This window comes from Panthera uncia (assembly GCF_023721935.1).
Source record: "Panthera uncia isolate 11264 chromosome E2 unlocalized genomic scaffold, Puncia_PCG_1.0 HiC_scaffold_20, whole genome shotgun sequence".
Lineage (NCBI taxonomy): Eukaryota > Metazoa > Chordata > Mammalia > Carnivora > Felidae > Panthera > Panthera uncia.
In genome coordinates this window covers 23708579-23728573 of record NW_026057589.1, presented here as the reverse complement: position 1 = coordinate 23728573, position 19995 = coordinate 23708579, and the positions used below count along the sequence as shown (strand labels likewise).

General features: G+C 55.8%; 1 protein-coding gene across 4 annotated transcripts in view; it reads left to right on the top strand.

The window, feature by feature from the left end:
* The window catches only part of FBXO31 (F-box protein 31), a 48667-nt gene that overhangs the window by 20181 nt on the left and 8491 nt on the right, over positions 1-19995 (top strand). For 2 of the 4 annotated variants that reach the window (XM_049622636.1, XM_049622633.1), the window contains exons 3-6: positions 2217-2303; positions 8925-9001; positions 13919-14086; positions 14748-14822. In XM_049622636.1, the coding sequence (XP_049478593.1) occupies positions 2249-2303; positions 8925-9001; positions 13919-14086; positions 14748-14822 (375 nt within the window). In that variant the 5' untranslated portion in view covers positions 2217-2248. The remainder of the gene's footprint in view (positions 1-2216; positions 2304-8924; positions 9002-13918; positions 14087-14747; positions 14823-19995) is intronic. The other 2 variants (XM_049622635.1, XM_049622634.1) reach the window with 2 other exon arrangements.

Genomic DNA, 19995 nt, shown 5'->3' with positions numbered 1-19995 from the left:
CAGGTGGTCTCCTCCCTAAATGCCTTGCCTGCCAGCTGGGGCCGCATCTGTGCGGGCACACCTTCGACTCTGGTCAGAGAAGGAGGCCGGTCGCGGAGAGCCGGCCGAAGCCCTGGCAGCCCCTCCAGGCTCTGGGCCGCGCAGGTTCCTGCCTCTTTCCCTGTCCTTCCTGTTAGCAGGTCTGTCACTCGGGGTCTCTCTCTGGGATGCCCCTCCTCACGGGGAGTGTGGGGTCGCCACGTAGGACGGGCTCTGAGGGAGACCCTGGTGGGGCTCTGTCCCTGCAGGCTGATTTCGTCGTCCGGCCGGTGCCTCGCCCATCAGAGGCTCTGTCCCCACACGTGGCGCGTGTTCTGATGCGGGCTTGCTCACACCGGGGAGCCCTCCTGTCGGAGGCTGGGGTTCTTCACGGACCTTCCTCTGAGGAGCCAGCGTGCTCACGACACACGCAGCTTGTGGGGCTCAGCGGTGCCCTCCCACCTGCCGCGCACCTCTGGGGGCCTCTGTCCTGCCGCGCCCCCCACCCCGCTTCCCCCCCCCCCCCCCCCACCGCCTTCCTCAGGGCCTTGGGCTTCCCCTTCACCCTCTGCTGCTGCCCCCAGGTCGGCAGCTGCCCCCTGCTCCCCGTCTTTGCCCCTAGACCCCATGCGAGGCCGGCTGCTTGGGACCTGCCAGCTCCCCCTTCCCTGGGCTTCCCCGTGTGCGCTCAGACTCTGCTTTCTGCTCATGCCTCTGCCCCCCGTTCCGCCATCTCTCCAGGGGACGCGGGTCTGGGGGACCCAAGTGGTCAAGCGTCCTGGATGCCGGATTCCTTCCTGTCCTCTCCTCTCAGCAGCCGGAACAATGCTGCCTTGCATCCTGCAAAGCCCAGACTCCAGAGGCAGAAAGCCAGTTCTGCCCCTCTCCCTGCCCCCGCTCCGTTCTGTGGGTGTGCACGCGGCCCTGGCTTCACTCTGGTTCCTCCGTGGTTTCCCAGAGCTCGTGTCTTAAATCTAGCCAGAGCGTGGATATCAGATTGTTGTTGAAGCAGAGGCACATGCCCCACGACGGTCTCCATGTGCGTGCACAGAGGACAGAGATGTCCTGGCTTTTCTGGACCATCAGCTGGTTTCTAGGAGTGTCCACTACGTCAAGTTTTTATCATCTGACCGCTTGAGTTTGTTAGGTCGTTAGACAGTGTCATCTGAAAGCAGCTTGAAGGGAGAAGTTTCTTTCAAGTAAGCACTCAAACTTGGCCTCGGGAGTGTAGGCATTCAAAATAGCATCTGGAGGAAGGCAGGTTCCTCTGCCCACCGGGGGTGGCTGCAGATGTGGGAATTAAGGCCTCCTTAGAGCTCGACTCGGCCCTGCTGTCCTGTGGAGCACAGGTGGGCAGTGACTGAGCAGTGGGTGGTACGGCTGGGGTAAGCCAGGGGTGGGCGACTGAGAGGGGACAGGGTAAGGTGAACATGCTCCTGTGCACGTCTGGAGTGCTGGGGGTGTGGACAGGCACACGTGGACATCGGGAGATTTCTTTTCACTGCTGAGTCTTGACCCCGTAAATGGTTGCAAAATCCGGGGAATGATTCATAGTCCCTTATTCAGGGTCCCGAAGTGTTGAATCTGCTCCTGTCAAAGCCAGCTTCGGTCTTCATATACGTGGCGCGGGAACTGTCTTTGTGAACTTGCTCTGAGAGCCTTACCCAGGAGGGAACCGCTGAGCTTCTGGAATGGGTGCTGGAAGAAAATCGATGCTGGTTCCTGGTGTAGGTGGTAGAGTCTGCAGCCTTGATTCAGAAGTGAAGAGGTCTGAGTTAGGAGGCTGCCAGACATTGCCCTTAATCAGAAGCAAAACAGACGCGGCAAAGGTCAAGGGAAACACCAGGTGTGCACCAGGCAAGGGAGAGATCTGACTTGAGCACGGGGGTTCCCTAAACGGTCTCCCCAAGGTCCCCCAGCCCCGGCCCTGGCTCTCCCACCTCCGTGCTCCCTTGATCTGTGGTGGTCGAGAGAGGAGGGTCCTGAGCTTGCCCACCATCAGGAGTTTCTGGTGTGACTCCTTTGGTTGAAGGAAGATTGGTCACCCCTGGCAGATGCTGGCCTCCTGAGGTTCTGGGGGCCGAGTATGTAACAGGAAATGTCCATGGCCAGTGCGGGAGAGGGTGTCGTCATGAAAAGTGCTCATACCCTCGTGGGAGCAGAACCCTCTTCACCCTTTCCCTGCTGTGTCTGTTCAGGTATAAACCCTCGCGTCAAGTCGGGACGTTTCATGAAAATTCTTCCCGATTACGAGCACATGGAGTACAGAGATGTTTACACCTGCCGTACGTACCTCCTGCTGGCTCTGGCTTTTGCGGGCAAGCACGGCCGAAAAGCTGCATGGAGAGGGACCTCTAACTCTGGGCACGAGGACTGCTTGGGTCTTAAGAGCGAGCTGCCCTCCTTGGCTTTTGCTGTTTTCTTGCTGTTCTCCGTGGCTTGACCACAGCCGAGGCCACACCTGAGCCGTGGCCCGTGTCGGCTGCACACACGGGCTGGGATTCTGCAGCAGCTTTGGGGTTTTTGGGTTGTAGCAGCAAGACCACTCTGCTGATGCACGTTTTCATATTTGTTGTTTATTGAGGCTGAAGAGAGAGGACAGGGTAGAAGCCTTGAAACACTTCTGTTCCAAAATTAAACGTAAATGGTTTGCTCTGAGACTTCATTAGTCACGTTGTAATAGCTTGCGTGAATTAAAAAAAAGTCCTACGATGTACCCATGCTGGACAGAAGTGTGTAGAAACGGTTGGTTAATTAGAATCTGATTCCTCTCTTGATTGGCATCACTCGAGTCTGGAAATTTCCATAAGCCCTATTCCAGGTGATTAATGCCACCTCAGGTCTTCGTAAGGTTGAGCTGAGATGCAGGGTGAGTGTCTGTTGTCGAGGAGACATTAAACGTACCTGCTTGCGCTAAAAGGTGTTTTCACGTTCCTAGAAGCACAGGGCACCGCTCCCTCCTGTTACGCCCACCCTTCTGAGCCTCCGTGTGTCTGTGTCTCGTGCCTGGATCAGGCCCCTTCTGGAGTCTCGTGTCTAACAGACCCTATGGGAGCAGAGGGAGAAGTGTTGCTTCTGGGACTGCTCCTCATCCCGTCAGACTGGACGCGCAGCTGACACGTGCCCGCTGGTCCTGTGGCGCTTAGGGACCATCCTGGGTCTAGTTAGTGTGCCTCGGTACGTGTGAGCTCGTGCTCAGCTCCTGTGACAAGGGGGCTTGTCAGGAGTGCGTGTGAGCAGGCACGAGGAGCCGGGTGGGCCACCTGGGGGGTCCGGTGAGTCAAGTCTGAAGTCCAAAGGCGTGAATTGTGTTCTCTGAACCCTCTTGCCCTCTTGGAAGTTTCCTCTAGAACAGTGTGCTGTGGAGTGACCCACCCTCCCGCTTAGCGGTCAGTGAGCAAAGGTAGAACGTTGAGCTGTGCTGATGGGAACCGCCTGTGCGCAGGACCATAGAGCTTCATCACGTCATACGTCTGTCATGGATCCTTCCGGAATCACAGTCCATCTGGGGCTTATACTGTAGGGGTAGGATGGAATTCTGACCCACTGTGGGCAGTACCTAGAGTGTGTCCTTTTGTCCCCCGTGGTGGGCAGGAGTGTTCTGTGGCTGTCGGGATGTGTCACAGTCTGTCTAGGCTTTTCACCCACAAGCTGTGCTCTCCCCTCCCCCTCCCCCCCACCCCCCCAAGCTCGTAGCTGACAGGTTTGTAACAGGCCTGTTCTAATCAGACACCGCCCACTGCTGTCCTCTCTAAGGTTTGCGTATTGTTTAAAAATACAGTGGGCATTATAGAAACCTTGGACGACCCAGAAAATACAAAGACAACAACAACTTGTGAGTATTGGTTGCATTTTTCTGGGGACATACTTACGCTGCGAGCACTCTGTTGTCTCCACGGTCTGTTAGAACATCAGGAAAGAAGTTCACGTGCGTGAAGAAAGGAAACCAGTTTCAACCCGAATTGAGGCCTGTATGCCCAGGCCGTCAGTATTCCAGGGCTCCTGGTGCGTTCTTGTAGAGGGCAACTCAGGATGCAACATTTTTGACGTCGGCCAGATCCTCTGGAAATGTCTGCGTGGCGACTGGCTTGTGAGGACCTTGGGACCCGGCACTGTTTCTTTCTCTCTCACCAGTTTGCCCTGTTCCTGGAGCTCTTGGCACCCGGTGTTCCCTGGTCTCTTGAAGTCCTCTGGGCCAGGTTCTGCCGGGCCGGAAACCGTCAGCAGCCTCCGCGTAAGACGCTGTCCTGGGGAGGCGCGTGTCCGCCCACCTCATGGTGCTGGGCGTCGAGGGCCTCTGTGGCCCCCACGAGCGGCTTGGGCCGTGTCGGTTGTGCTTGTTTGTCTGTCAGGCCGCATGTTATTGTCATCGCCTGAGACTCTTGGTGGTCTGTGTCCGTGAGGCGTTGGCGGCATCGTGGGGGATGCATCGTTAACGACGTAGCTGACGCATGTCCCTATGTGTGAATTGATGGTGACCAGTGACCAGAGGACTCAGGGTTGTGAGGCGTCCGTCTGGAGTCCCAGCGATGCTCCACGGCTCTGGTAGGTACAGGGGCTCTGGCGGAGTGTCACGCACTCCTCCGGGACGAGGTGCACGAGTCGCTTTTAACCCTCGACGTAGACGACACGGTGTTTGGCCGCACAGGTGCACCTGATGGGAAGGTTCCTCCAGAGTCCCCTCTGCCTGGTGGAGCCAAGAACACGTGGGGTTCCCGAGGAGGGGGAGACCCTGGCAGTATAAAGGCGGAAGGCGCTCCTAGAAAGGGCAGGGAGGCCCCGGCGGGAAGTGGGTCTGAGGGAGGGAGGCAGCCTGCCCGTCGCCCGGCCGGATCCTGAGAGCCTCGTCTCGTTCTGCATGCGGAGTGTGTATCCTGCAGCTTCGCTCGGCTCCTTCATTCTGACGCGTTTTTGACGCAGCCTTTGGGGATTTCTGTATGCTCTGCCATGTCATCTGCAGACAGTGACAGTTCTGCTTCTTCTTTTTCAATTTGGACGCCTGTTCTTTCTTCTTGCCCGACTGCTGCGCCGGGACTTCCAGGACTGTGTCGAATACGGGCGGCGAGAGTGAGCGTCCCTGCCTTGTTCCTGATCTTAGAGGAAAAGCTCTCAGCTGTTCCCCACTGAGGATGATGCTAGCTGGGGGGGTTCTTGTATGTGGCCTTTATCATGTCGAGCTGTGTTCACTTTATACCCATCTCGTTGAGAGGTTTTTTTTCTTTTTAATCATCGGTACATGTTGAATTTTAACAGATGCTCTTTCTGCATTTATTGAGATGACATATGATTTCATTTAGTTAACGTGATTGTTACCACATTGATTTGTGGATGTTGAACCATCTCTGCATCCCTGAAATAAATCCCACTTGATTGTGGTTAATGGTCCTTTTAATGTGTTGCTGAATGTGATTTGCTAGTATTTTGTTGAGGGTTTTTGCATCTTGGTTCGTCAGGGATGTCGGCCTGTAGTTTTCTCGTGGCCTCCTCGTCTAGATTTGGTATCAGGGTCATGCTGGCCTTGGGGAATGAGTTTGGACGTGTCCCCTCCTCTGATTTTGTTTTAATAACCAGAAGCTACCAGCAAGTGGCAGCAGTTACATCAGTTGCATTTATGCTAATCTTTCGGACAAGTCTGAGTCTGAGGACCGCCCACTGCCTGAAACCCCTGTTCTGCAGCAGCAGACGTGATGGTTCCAGAGCAGCTTTATGGCCTTGCTGGTGGAGGGCCATCGCGGCTGCGCCCGGGACAGCCAGTTCCCAGCTCACGCTGTGCCGAGGAGAGCCGGATCTTTTGGGCCTCGTGTGCCAAGAGTTTCCCGCTGGGCCTGTTAAGTGGCCTTTCTGTTGGCGGATGAGAGTTAGCAGGCACGGACTAGTACGGGGCATTTTCCCGTTAGTGCTTAGCCGAGAGGTCCCTTCACCTCGGATTATCTCACTCATTTCCATTTCGGAGGGTGGGGTGTCTCAGAGCCGGGAATGTTTTTCTGAACACAGCTGCACTGACCTCGGGGACCAGCGGTTGGAACAGCCTCTGAGCTGCCTCATTTGGCTGAATACCAACGTTCTGACAGGCCTGAGTCCTGCCTCGTGGGGCCGGAGCAGCGGCGTTTCCTCCGTCATCCCGAATAGCGTAGTTCTCTCGTGTCGAGGCTCTCTACCCTCGAACTGAGGCCGTGGCCTGGTGCTCGTGACAGTAAAGCACCTGAAGCGTCTAGAACAGTCCGCTGGACTCTCGGGTCTCACGCCCGCTGCTGGGGCCACACCAGTGTCTGTAACCTGATCCCGCCCACCTCTCCTGACCAGTGGCCACCGGCTGTTTGGAAACGCTTGGGGAGGGCTCTGTGAGCTGGGGGTCTTCCGGGTGAGAAGCCCCGAGGTCTGCTCAGTGCCCTGGGCCAGGACGTCTCGGCCCAGACCCTCCTTCTGCCCACACAGGGTCAGGGTGAGGGCCGCGTGGGAACGTGCGGGGAAGTGGGCGAGCCAGTGCCCGCTCCTGGTACGGCGGCCCTGGGCGTTAGTTAGAGGCTAACTCCGAACGTGGCTCCCCTCCTGGGGGCACCCTGGGCTCATTGAGGCTTTCAGGTCACCTCTGCTAGACTCCGTTCTGATGACCCCACTGTTTTAAGTGCATAACATAAAACACAGACTTTACCTTTACGTTGTGAAATGGCTTGCCTGCTTAGAAGTTAGGGTGCTCGCTAACCTCAGTTAGCTAACCTCAGTTGGGCTGAGGGTGTTGGTCTCTTGTCTCTCTTGGACCATCTTGGGGGCCATCCCAGGCCCATGAGCCAGTGTTGTGTCAGCAGCAGCCACAAGGAGAACAATGATTTTTCTCACACGTGCAGAGCTTATACGAGGGTTCTGCCACTCCAGGCAGACAGCTGGGAGGCAGTGTTTTAATTTCAGAGGGCTGTAGCTGTCATTTTTTATTATTTATTTTTTTGAGAGAGAGAGAGAGAGAGAGAGAGAGAGAGAGAGAGAGAGAGAGTGTGTGTGTGTGTGTGTGTGTGTGTGTGGGTGGGTGGAAGGGGCAGAGGGAGGGAGAGAGAGAACCTCAAACAGGCCCCGTGCTCAGTATGGAGCCTGATGTACAGCTCGATCTCACCACCCTGATCATGACCTGAGCCGTAACAAGAATCCGACACTCAACCGACCGAGCCCCCCAGGTGCCCCCAGAGCTGCGGCTTTTAAAGGAAAAGAGGGAGGTCTCCTTTCAAAGTTGCTAAGAGTCTTGTGTGGTCTTTGAGTGGTCAGGAGCTGTGTGGTCATAGACTGATTTGGAAAGAACAGACTGTTGCTTGCAGTCAAGTTGGGGACTAGGGGAGGGGGATACGAGAGGAGAGGGTCACGCTGAGTGGGCCCATTGACTTTATTCTCCCGTGTTTTATCATGAAAATTAAAAAGTCTACAAAAAGGATCATAGAGCAAACACCCGCTTGCCACCACCTGATTCTACAACCGTCTGTGATGCTTTATTATCTCACAGCTTTCCATCCACCCATCTCTCTATCATCCTGCTCGATTGATGCATTTCAGAGTAAGTGGCAGATGCTGTCATATTTCACCCCTGAACCCTTGAGTGTATACGTCAGTCTGCAGCTCATTTGTTGATGGTTCCTGGTCCTGCTGATTATTGCTTGTGTGTTAAACACAAAACCTATCCGGGTGTGACCATAAATTAGCCAGACCGACTTTACTGTGCGTCTTGTAAACCGACTCAGAAGACTGCACACGGGATGAATGGCAGGTGTCTGGGAGACAGTAAAGGCTCATTTGGAAACCTGTGTTCACAGGCTGGAACCTCGGGTGACAGCGGGTAGCTGCCCGCCAGCTGTCTGCATACTTCAAAGGCCTGGGCTGCTTCTGGCCTCACTTTCCTCCTCCCTGCACTCCAGACACAGTGGAGACCTGAGAGCTGCCAGCCCGTCTCCAGGTCCCGCTGGCTCTGCTGGCTGGGTCTTGCTTCCCGCAGAATGGTGTGATCGTGCCGTCCAGCCCATCCCTGCCTCCCGCTGTGCATCAGCCTGGGTTCTCCAGACAAACAGAGCCATTCCTTTATGTGAAGAAATTTGTTGTAAGGAATTGGATCCCACAGTGAATGTAGGTTGAGAAGTCCCAAGGTCTGCCACCAGTGAGTCACCTGGGAGGCGTGGTGGCCCTGGGACCAGCTCCCAGAGGAGCTGAGGGTGCAGCTGAAGTCTGAAGTCTGGCAGGCTCGAGACCTTGGAGGAGCCCATGTTTCCTTTCAGGTCCCAAGTTACAAAGACTGATGTCCCAGGTCACGGGGTCAGGCAGGTGTCCCCTCCTTGTGGAAAAGCCTTTCTTTCCAGGCTGTCCACTGATTGGATGAGGCCCACCCAGTTGGGGAGGGCGGTTGGTTTTACTCGCTGTGCGGATTTAAATGCTAACCTTGTCTGGAAACACCCTCTCAGATGCACCTGCTGTATATGTGTTGTCGTGGGTCACACGTGGGCACCTGTTGCCCAGACAGCGTGCAGTTGACTCTGGTGGGAATTTTAGCCTAACTGCTTTATGGACACGTCTCGCGTACAGATGCCAGTGTCCCGTCTGCCGTGTCCCCAGGAGGGAGGTGTCCCAGTCTTTGACTCCCCGCTGATGGGAGGCTCCCCACTTTACAGGGGTGCTCCCTCTGTGTCTTTCAAGGCAGCAGTCACCGGCACTGATCACTTAGAGGCTAGGTTTTGGAATGGTCCGGTTGTCTGTTTTGTTAAGTGTTCGAAAGACATTTCATTCTTAGACTTCTCTAGAGACCTTTGCGAAGATCTGCTTGGGTCCACATTTGCGCACGAGGCTCTGTTAGTTACCAGCGTCAGGCGCTTCCTCCCGGGTGACTGGGAAGCGCAGCCTGGCCGGCTCTGGCGTGACCGCTCTCTCTCTTCCCGCAGTGCTCCACCGCTACAGACACATCCTGGGGCTGTGGCAGCCAGACATCGGGCCCTACGGAGGACTGCTGAACGTGGTGGTGAGTCCGAGCCCGCGACGCTGGGTCCTGGTGCGGGAGGGACTGAGGCCCTAGTGGTCTTCTCCCCGAGGCGCCGCCCGGTGGTCACAGGGAGCCCCCTTAGGTGACTTGCGATTTTGTAAATGACCAAAGGTTCTCGCCGCGACCTTGGACTTCGTGGTGAGCAGCCACAGGGTGTCCTCCCTCCCTCGTCCTGGTCCCCGCCTGCGGACATCTCGGCCATTGTGTTCACGCCAGCAGGACACGCTAGTTTTGGGTTGCGCACTCACTTCTTGTCCTAAATCAGGGGCCCCTTGGAGCCGTAAACAGTCACCCTCTGACCCTGGCGGCCCCGTCTCTGTGCCCCGAGGCGTGCCCCAGCTGTGACTCGTCATGCGGACTTTTTATCGTTCCACTAACGCTCGCGAGTGCCTGTCCCATGAATAAGACGCAGTTCAGTGGCCAGGATGGCGGGCTGGGGTGCAGTGTCCTGGTGAGTCACCTGGGAGGCACGGTGGCCCTGGGACCAGGCGGGCCTGGTGCTGACCAGAAGCCTCAGTGGAGTCGGAAAGTGGGGTTCACCCACCATAGTAACACTGGGGTCAGGCCAGGGTCCTTGATGGATGGGAAAACCAGCGGTGGGCACTTTGGGGGAAACTGTATTTCCACAATCTGCAAGCCTCTCCCCACAAATCCTATATCACTCACTGTCTTAGCTTCCGGGGGCCAAATTACCAAACTACCACCAGTGGATTCTGTCACTCATCTGGAAGCCTGACGTCCTCAGTATTAACCAGGCTGAGACCAGGGTGTTGTGGGGTCGCCGCTCTCCCTCTGAAGGCTCTGGGGGAGGGTCCTCCCTGCCTCTTCCCAGCTGCGAGGCCCAGGTGTCCCTTGACTGTGGCTGCACCCCTGCAGCCTCTGCCCCCGACCCCACACGGCCTCTCCCCTCTGTGTGTGTCAGACCTAGTCTGCCTCCCTCTCTCGGGAATGCAGTGATTGCATTGAGGGCCCGGGTGAGCCCCAGCCATCTCTTCTTAAGATCTTCAACTTCACGTTTGTAAAATCCTCGTTTTGCAGTATAGGGTGGTGACGTTCATGGGTTCCGGGGACTTCTTTGGGGGCTACTGTTTAGCGGTCACGATTACAAGGAGGAAGAGGCCTTTACGGGGGGGAGATGTGGTCAACAGCACCCATCGCGGTGATCCCCGTTAGCTAACTGGCAGTGGGACTCTGACCTCAGGCCCCTCCTGGTTTCACTTGATGGACTTAGCCTCCCTTCTCTGGATCCTTGCCAAAAATACACAACCTGAATGTGATCATGGGCACCCCTTCACACAGACCCTCCTGGGGGCCAGGCCCCAGAAGAACTGCCTTCTGCCTGCCGAGTGCCCGGCTCACCGTAGGCAGGAAGGGATGATGAGCTGAGGCCTGTGCTCCTGGGGACAAAGGGGACCAGGGCCGGCAGAAGAGGACCAAAGGGGACAGCTTGCCCAGTGGGGGTGCGTGCAGGTGCTTGGTTGTGCCAGTAGCCTGATCCTGTCTCCTGAGAGCTTCTCCCTGCCAGACCATAGCGTTTCTTGTTTCAGCCGCCTGGACTTCCTGATTCTGTCTGCCCGCCCTTTTTCCGTCTCCTGCAGGCCGGTTCTTTTCCCTGTGGAGGTGGACGCTGTCGCTCAATACTGAGGAGCTGGGTGATTCTCTTCCCTCACACGTGGTCAGGCAGGTCAGGCGGTCGGGGGGTCTCGTAGAGGCGTGCTTTACCTCTGTGTCTAAGTCCCGGTGCTGGGGCAGCCCCGTCCGTGCCCCGGGGGTTCCCGGAGGCCCCCATCTCTGCTGCTTGCAGCTGGGACATCTCGAGACCTGTCCGACCCGGGGGTTGTCCAGCGTGTGCCCAGCCTGTCCCGGGCTCGGTGTTCAGCCGGAGCGCGGGCCCCTCGGCAGATCCCGGGGGTCTTTTCTCCACACAGCTCCCTCCTTTCTGGGACTCTGACCCCCGTGCTCCAGCACGCCAGCCACCTCGAAGTCCGGTCTCTGTTTTCTCTGTTTGCCTGGGCCCCTCTCGGCTCTGGGGTCTGGCAGGTGCCTCTGGCAGGAATCCAGAGCGTGGCCAGGGGTTACAGCCCCTCGCTGCGTGTTGGCCGTGGTCGCATTTGTGTTCACAGCAGCCCCCGTTGCTCCACTGTGGCCAGGATGCAAGTCTGGCTTTGTTTCTTGTGCTTCTGGTGAGGTTTTTCCCTCTTCCTTGTCTTGTAGAATACACGAGGAGGCAAAGTTACTTTAAAGTCTGTGGCCTCCAGTTCACTTTACAGACTTTTTCCTCTGGATTTTCAGGCATGGCCTGGCGTTGCCCGCACCCGTGGCCGTGGCTGCTGCTCTCCCCAGGAGGGTCCCTGGCCTCTGGCCTGGGTTCATAGCCAGCAGGGCACTTGGCTCTGACCAGGTTGTCACCTGAGAGAGCCTAGGTACCTCCTCTCCAGGGCCTGTATTCCCAGCAGGGCACAGGTACCGCTGAAGCCTCTCCTGGCTGGTTGGCCTCTCAGCAGCCACCTTCTGCTTGACCTCTCCATCTCCCGGCCTCACGGGTTAGGATCCGGAAGGTGCCTCAAGGGCAGAGCTATGCACACTTTGGGATCCTGCCCTAGAGCCGTGGCTTCCGTGGCAGCCTTGGGGGCTCCACCACCCCACCGCCCTCTGCCAGGAGTAGTCAGGGGCCTGGGATCCAGGGGTGGGAGGCCCTGCCCCCTTCGGCTCACCTGTCCCTTCTTTTCAGGCCCTTGGTCCTTGTCTTGGGGCCCCTGGTGTCTTCAGGCAGCATTCGAACTGCTGTGTGTGCAGACTTCCCAGCTGGTGTCTGCAGGAGGGGCTGTTTGTTGTAAGCACCCTGGTCCTAAGCAGGAGGAAAGTCTTTTTATTTTTTTTTTTTAAATGTTTATTTACTTATTTATTAAAAAAAATTTTTTAGTGTTTATTTATTTGTGAGAGAGAGAGCCAGACAGACAGAATGCGAGTGGGTTAGGAGCAGAGAGAGAGGGAGATACAGAATCCGAAGCAGGCTCCAGGCTCCCAGCTGTCAGCACAGAGCCCGACGCGGGGCTCGAACTCACAAACCGTGAGATCATGACCTGAGCCGAAGTCGGACGCTCAGCCGACTGAGCCACCCAGGCTCCCCAGGAGGAAAGTCTTGTAGCTTCATTTTTACGTGCTGCTCCGTCGCTTGCCTGTCCTGTCTTGAATAGTAGCCGCTCAGTTCTAGTGCTTTACAGGCATCTGTATCGTGGGATGCGGCGCTTTGCTGGGTCTCCAGCGTGGCTGTCCTCCCTCCTCGGGCTTGCCATGTGCTCTTAGCAGAAGCCCCAGGGCTGGGGGTGTGCAGGTGCCTGACCCCCGTGTCACTGCCGCTGGTGCTCCAGTGTGAATGGAGTCTGGTGCCCTTTGGGGAGCGCCCGTGTTCTGATCTTGCTTGCCCCTCTGCTTGCACACGCTCTTGGTGAGTCCACGGGCCCGGCCACAAGCGCGTGGTAGTAACAGACGGCACATTGGGGCCCTGCGTAGCCTCGGCGTGGGCTCTTCAGAGCCTGGCTCAGCTGAGTCACCTGGGGGCTCCAAGAGCTCTGTCACTCTGTGGTTTGCTCATCGGGTGGGGGTTGGACAGGGATAAATATTGCTTCATATTCTTTACGATGCAGTGGAAACATCCATTAAGAAACATGCTTTATATTTATGTTCAACATCACTGGGGAAAGCCTTGCATTTAGAACGTTCCTTCCAGGACAAGCCAGTCTGCTCCCCAGCGTGGGCAGACTGCTTTCCTTTCTTTAGGCGGGGAGGGTGATAATTGTTTTTCTTCCTGGCAGTGAGTAATAGAGTAAAAAAGAAATTGCAGCTTCTGAAAGGAGGGGATAATTAGGGGGAGAATGGAGCCATGACAAAACAGTGTTGGCCTGCCCTTGTCAGACCGGTTTGCCACAGGAATGATGGGAGTGCACCCAAGCTCCTTGCCCGGGACACCCCTCCCCCGCCCCCAGTCCAGTCCCTGTCTGTCTGCCACCACTTTGCGTGCACCAAAGAGCCACGGCAGCGTCACACCCACAGTTATCATGCATGTTGCACGCCCACGGCATCTGTCTTCTCAGTTTGTTTCTGATTTTCAGGCATTTTATTTTTTTATTTTTAGCTTTTTAAAGTTTATTTTGAGAAAGAGTGCGTGTGCGTGAACGGGGGAGGAGCAGAGAGAGGGAGAGAGAGAATTCCAAGCAGGTCCTGTGCTGTCAGTGCAGAGCCTGATGGGGAGCTCGAACCCATGAACCGTGAGATCGTGACCTGAGCCGACACCAAGAGTCGGACGCCTAACCGACTGAGCCACCTGGGCGCCCCAAGATTTCATTCTTTTTTACGGCTGAGTAGTATTCCACTGTGAACCCACTACGTCTTTATCCATTCATCTGTTGACGGACAGTTAGGCTGTTTCCATATCTTGGCTATTGTAGATAATGGTGCAGGTATGTGTTTATTTTCAGCCTCGTTGAGGTATAATTGACAAAGTTGTGGGCTACGTGAGGAATACATGTTGGTGATATTTGTGTTCTTTGTGCAAGGATTCCTGCCATCTAGTGACGAGTACGTCCTCCACTTCCCATTTCTATCCGTTCTTTTCTGAGTGAGAACACTTAAGTTCTACTCGTTTAGATTTCAGTCACCATGTTTATGAAAAGTAACTACTTTTTAAACAACAAGCACTTGGTAGGTGGGCCATGCTTATCCTGATGGGCTGGATCCTGGTGCGCTGGACCGTATGTTCCCGGGCCCCAAGATTCTGGGCGGGGCTGCGGTGTGGGGGCGAGGGTGGTCCTCGAGGGCAGTGTGGGGTGGAGACCTTCTGCCTCAGCCCCTCAGCCTAAATCTCACGTGGACTTGTGCCCTTCCTCCTCGCCGCAGGTGGACGGCTTGTTCATCATTGGCTGGATGTACCTGCCTCCCCACGACCCTCATGTGGACGACCCCATGCGATTCAAGCCCTTGTTCAGGGTCCACCTGATGGAGAGAAAGTCTGCCACGGTGGAGTGCATGTATGGCCACAGAGGGCCCCACAATGGCCACATCCAGGTGAGCGCCCGGGGCTCCTTTACATACGGTAGCCGAGTGCAGGCGAGGGGCCGGGCTCCTCTGTCGCCCCCGGTCCCAGTGGCAGCGGGGGTGCGGTGTTGGCTGAGCTGGCCGTGGGGTTCCCAGCTGCAGGCCCGTGTGCACACAGAGCAGCAGGCAGGGGAGGAAGGGGGGGCTCGGCCCCGCCCCTGGGGTGCGTTCCCGACGTGATGGTGCTGTGATGTAGCCCCTCAGAGACTCACTCGCTGGGACCTGCCGGGGATTCTGTGTTCGGTCGGAACCGTCCTTTTTGCCATGATTCCTCACCGCTCCCAGGTTTCCTCTTTGAAAGAGTATCCGCTTGGAATAAAACACTCCGCTCTCTGATAATGGTTTGGCGAACCGCCACCCCAGTGAGCCCGTGTGAAACAGCAGCCCCTTAGCTGTGCTGTGACGTGTCGCCTTGGAAAAGCCTCCCAGATGCACTGTCCTCTGGGGAGGAGGTGCGCGTCCAGGCAGCCCTGAGCTCCCTTCTTGGGACCGGCCACGATTCGGCGGCCCTTGGGCTTCCGTCTGCGTGCGCGGGGTGTCCGTGCCGGAGAGGCTGATCGCGCTGCCCCGGCTGCCTGCCCGGCGTGCCGTGACTGACCCGTTCCCCTCTGCTTTGTCGTGAACCCTCAAGATTGTGAAGAAGGACGAGTTCTCCACCAAGTGCAACCAGACGGACCACCACAGGATGTCTGGCGGGAGGCAGGAGGTGAGCCTGAACCCCTCCGTTCGCGGGTTGACGTCGCCGGCGTGCCCCCTGTGAGAGGGTCGTCTCCCCTGCCCCGTCCGTCGGAAAGGGCACCGTGTGTGCGGGTGCACGGCCACGGGCTTTCGTTACCCGCCACCCCTGAGAACAGGCGGAGCGAAGAGAAGGAGTTTTCTCTGAGCGGCTCCCCTTTGCCCCTTTGGCCAGAGAGTCCAGGTGCTGTTGGAGATTCTTCTCGCGTGTGCGTGTGTGGGGAGACCAGACGGCTTTTCTGGAGCCTCTGTGTTCTCCCGGCAGACGGGCCTCGTGGCTGACGTTACCACGTCGTGGCCACACAGAGGGGAGGCCTGTCTCCGAGCTTCACTCGTGAGTTTCTTTGGACTTCCTTTTATTTGCACAAGTAATTTCATACTGCCTTTGAGTTTCTGTGTTCTGAGGACCTAAGTCACACTGCCATTTCAAAACATCCTAAGGAAAACTTGAATTTTTAAAGTGTCGGTTGCTCCCTGAACTGATGGTTATTGGTGGGGCCTGCATTTCTCGGTCGGGTTCTGAGTCCGGTCGCTTCCCTGTCAGCCAGAGAAGTGCCGGGAGATCGAACGTAAGCGCACACGTACGCGCGTCTTCGTGTAAAGAGTGCACGCACACGCTCACTGGAATCCCTTGAAGGCGGAGGAGGTCCCTGTTTCCTCAAACATGTGGCACGTGATGGAAATGCTCTATTCTTTCACAACAGTGTCACCGACGCTTGCACGTACGTCGCGTGCACAACACGCACGTGTTGCTGTAGTTCACGTTTCCGCGGAAGACGTCCGCGTGTTTCCCGAGAGTAGACACTCCTCAGTTGTCGAGACCGTAAAGGGACCGTGCGGTGTGTTTCTGGAAGGACATATGCTGGGGTCGGGAAAAGTTCTTGGCCGCCGCCTTCTGTGTGTGGGCTCGCCGATTGGGAAGTGGGACGGTATAACTTCGCTTGTAAAAGCAGTGACACCAGTCCTTTGTGGATGGGAACTAGGAACGAGTGCGTGTGAGGCAGGAGCACGGCCTTGCTGGTCTCCTGGCTCTGGGGTCCTTTTGCGTTTCCCTTGCCGCGACCTCAGCCGAGGCTGAGGTGACGGGCATGAGCCAGGGCTCCCCGCGGCTCCTTCTCTGAACGTCAGGAAACATCCTTGCTCCTTTTTCTGCTTGATGTTTCTAATTGACTCGTAGCAGCTTATCGTCTTGGGAAATGAATCCTTCAGGGTGTGAGTTGCAAGTCATTTCTTATTCATTATTTTGTCTTTTGGTTTGATTTATAGTGCGTTTTTCTCCAGGAGTTTTTTTAATGTTTATGTGTTTTTAACTTTTATGTAGTCAGAGGCATCTCTCTTTCCCCCGCCCGGCCCATCCGAGAGGATGGGCAGACCGTCCCCCGTGCAGAGCAGAGGGCCGCGCCCTGTCCCCAGGCAGACCGTCCCCGGGCAGAGCGGCGGGACCTCAAGGTCCCCAGTGAGCCAGCCTGGAGTTGCTGTGGTGGGAGAGCTTGCCGTCTGGCCCTGTGGTCACTTTGTCCATCTTAGGTGCTCTGCTGTCTGCTGCTTGTCTCTGTCTCCCCTCAGCTGTGTGGGGATGGGGTTCTCCTGTGGATTTCTGTGTCAGCCAGCGATGTCTTCACTTTCTCATTCAGTCTTTTGGATCCAGAGGATGGCTCCAGGCTCCAGGGAGAGAGGACAGGCCGCGGCGGGGACATCGCCATGTGTCCTGATAGCTCTGAGCACTGAGGCGAAGGGCTGAGCGCCGGACTCTGGCTGCCCTGTGGTCTAATGGCTGACGGTCGTTTAAAAATCTGGGCCCTGGGGCGCTTGGGTAGCTCCGTCAGTTGAGCGTCGGCTTTGGCTCAGGTTATGATCTCACAGTTCGTGGGTTCGAGCCCCGCATCAGGCTCTGTGCTGACAGCTTGGAGCCTGGAGCCTGCTTCGGATTCTGTGTCTTCCTCTCTCTCTGCCCCTCCCCTGCTTGTGCTGTCTCTCTCTCTCTCTCTCTCTCTCTCTCTCTCTCTCAAAAATATTAAATAAACATATGAAAAATAAAATTCCGGGCCCAGAGGGCACTTCCCAGGGGACTGAGAGTTCCTGGCGGCCAAGAGGGCTAGCAGGGGATCATGGCAGCAAGTGCAGTTTTCCCCGGGGACGGGGGAGTCCTCACGCCCCCAGGGGCCGGCCTGGCACCCTGCTCTCCTTCGTTCTCTGTGGCACCACAAGAGCCTGTGAGGGATGCCGGGAGGCTCGGCTGTCTGAGAAGTGCTGACCCCAGGTGCCCCGTGGGTCTCTGGCTCATACGCTGCAGGTGCCCCGTGGGTCTCTGGCTCATACACCGAGTCTTGCTCACCAGCCCTTCCGCTTCTCCCACCCAGCTCCAGGCCTGGGGTTTCTGCCCGCCGTGTGCACCTCTGAATGCCAAGTTCAGACGCGAGTCAGGCCGCGATGCCCTCAGCCTGCTCCTCATGGCATGCCCCGGGGGACCTGTGCGTGCTCCACAAACCGCAGCCCCTCTCCTGGGTTCTGTGAGCAGGGCAGGCTCCTGGGCCCACGCAGACTTGCCTCCTCTGGCCTCCGTCACTAGATGACAGCCAGGCCCAGCTGCCGTCTTCCCTGCCCACCCTCTGCCTGTCCAGCCCCCAGCCTGAGGTTTCTGGAAATCGGGGCTGCGAGGAGGAGCAGAGATGGGGAAGAGAGGAGGGAGGCAGGATGGGCAGGCCCCACCCCTGAGATGCTGTGGGTGTCCGTCATCCCTCCCGACCAGGCCTCGCTCCTGGCGCTCTGTCGTGTGGAGAGGTTCTCGCGCTACATTCCTGAACGGGATGCAAGATGCTTTTGTTTTGCTTTTTTTTTTTTTTTTTTGTCTTTTGTACTTTTTCACCTGAGCATTGAAATGTCACCTTCTGATCATCAAACACGAATTCATCGGAGCCCCACGCGGGGTCAGCCCCTGTGCTTGTCCTGTGTTATCCCTTCATGTTCTCCAAATTGTTTTTTATGTAATTACAATCTAACTCTATCTAATTTGGGTCTTTTTTTTTTTAAGCTGTTTAGCTGTTCCACAAATACTTCCCAGTCTCATTAGAATTGTTTACAAACTTCAGTTTGACCGCAGCATGCCATCTGTCACCTGAGGTCATTGACTCTATGAGAGTGATCCTCTCTCTTGCAGTCGGGCATGGGGTCTGTGCTCAGGTGTTTGTGTTTCCCCACTGCCCTCCTGACCACGTGCTCAAGTGACTTGCTCTCTGAGAGCCTCAGTCCTTACCTGTGAAATGGGGCCATGCAGTTACCCGCAGAACCCACATGAGTTGGAGGGCTGAGTAGGGCACAGCGTGTGAAAGTCTTAGCACCAGGCCTGGCCACGGCCGCCTGGGAGAGACGCCAGGCTTCTTCCTGGAACTGAACTGCCTGAACTCTGTGCAAAAACCTTACCTGGTTTTTGGACCGTACAGTTGTGGGATTGCCAGGTAAAAGGCCCTGAAGATGTTCCAGATTCTTGTTATGTGTCGTCAGTTTGCTGGTTCATGTTCACAACCCACCAGGGCGGGTAAGCCCCCTGCTTCCTGTGCTCCTCCTGGCCTTGACGGTGGCCCTGGTGGAAGCAAGGCCAGGGAGCACGTGGACTTTGGATGAGGTCTGATTCTGCCACCTACTCCTGGTGACATAGGAAGGGTTTCCGAAGGCCCACACCTCTGTAGGATGGGGAAGATGCCAGCACCTGTCTCCTGGGCTGCTGTGAAGACGAACACGATGGTTATATGGCGCCAGCACGTGGTGAGCAAGCTCTGGGAAATATCGTCCTTGTCTTCTGTGTTCCGGGCTCCTATGTTTTCCTTGTACATGCACCTCTCATGAGATAATTGCATAATAAACATATTTCAAAGGCCTTTGTTCTGAGTAATTGGGCCTGGTTGCTATTTCTAATGACTCTGACCTTTTCATGCAAAGTAAATAAGATTACGACTCCTCACAAGCCATCTTCCGTGGTATTTAGTTCAAGTCTGATTATTCACCATGGTAACATCAAAGTCCTTGCTCATTTATACTTCAATTCCATTTTTATCTGTTGCTTATCGGTTTGAGTTTTTGAGGGCCTTTCATCCATGAGTTCAGCCATTTGAGTGGAAGCTTTTGACTTTGGTAAAGTATAATTTGTCAAGTGTTTTTTTTTCCCCCATATTTATTTATATTTGAGAGTAAGAGAGAGAGCGAGACAGTGTGTGAGTGGGGGGAGGGGCAGAAAGAGGGGGACACAGACTCCTAAGCAGACTCAAGACTCTGAACTGTCAGCACAGAGCCCGACGTGGGGCTCAAACCCACAAGCTGTGAGATCTTGACCTGAGCCAAAGTTGGATGCCCAACCAACTGAGCCAACCAGGTGCCCCAGTTTTCTCTTTTTTTTAATGTTTATTTATTTTGAGAGAAGAGAAAACGAGTGGGGGAGGGGCAGAAAGAGGGGGACAGAGGGTTCGAAGCAGTCTCAGCACTGACAGCAGTGATCCTGGTGTGGGGCTTGAACTCACAAACTGTGAGATCATGAGCCGGAGTTGGACTCTTAAGTGACTGAGCCAACCAGGCGCCCTGGGACAGGCAGTGTTTATTAAGATACAGAAAAATAACCGTAAAAGAAAAACCTTCACAAGTTAGGGGCACCTGGGTGGCTCAGCCGGTTATGTGTCCAGCTTCGGCTCAGGTCATGATCTTGAGGTTCGTGTGTTCAAGCCCTGCTTCGGACTCTGCATTGAAGGCTCAGAGCCTGGAGCCTGCTTCAGATTCTGTATCTCCTTCTCTCTCTCTCTGCCCCTCCCCCGCTTGTGTGCCCGTGTGCGCATGCTCTCTTTCACTCAAAAACAAACTTAAAAAAACAAAAAAAAACCATTGCCTATCCCTAAGTTACAAAGATTCTCGCTCTTTTCAGAAGCATGGTAGTTTCATGCTATGTTTGGGTCTGTGGCCCATCCAGAATTATTTCTTGTGTGTGGTGTGAGGCCGGGATCGTGGTTCCTTTTCTCCACATGGCTGTCCAGTTGTTTGAGCATCATTTGTGAAAGAGACTTTTTTTTTCCTATTGTGTGGCTTGGACATATTTGTCAGAAATCAGCTGACCAGCTAAATGGGTCTGTTTCCGGGCTCTCCGTTTCATTGCATCGATGTTT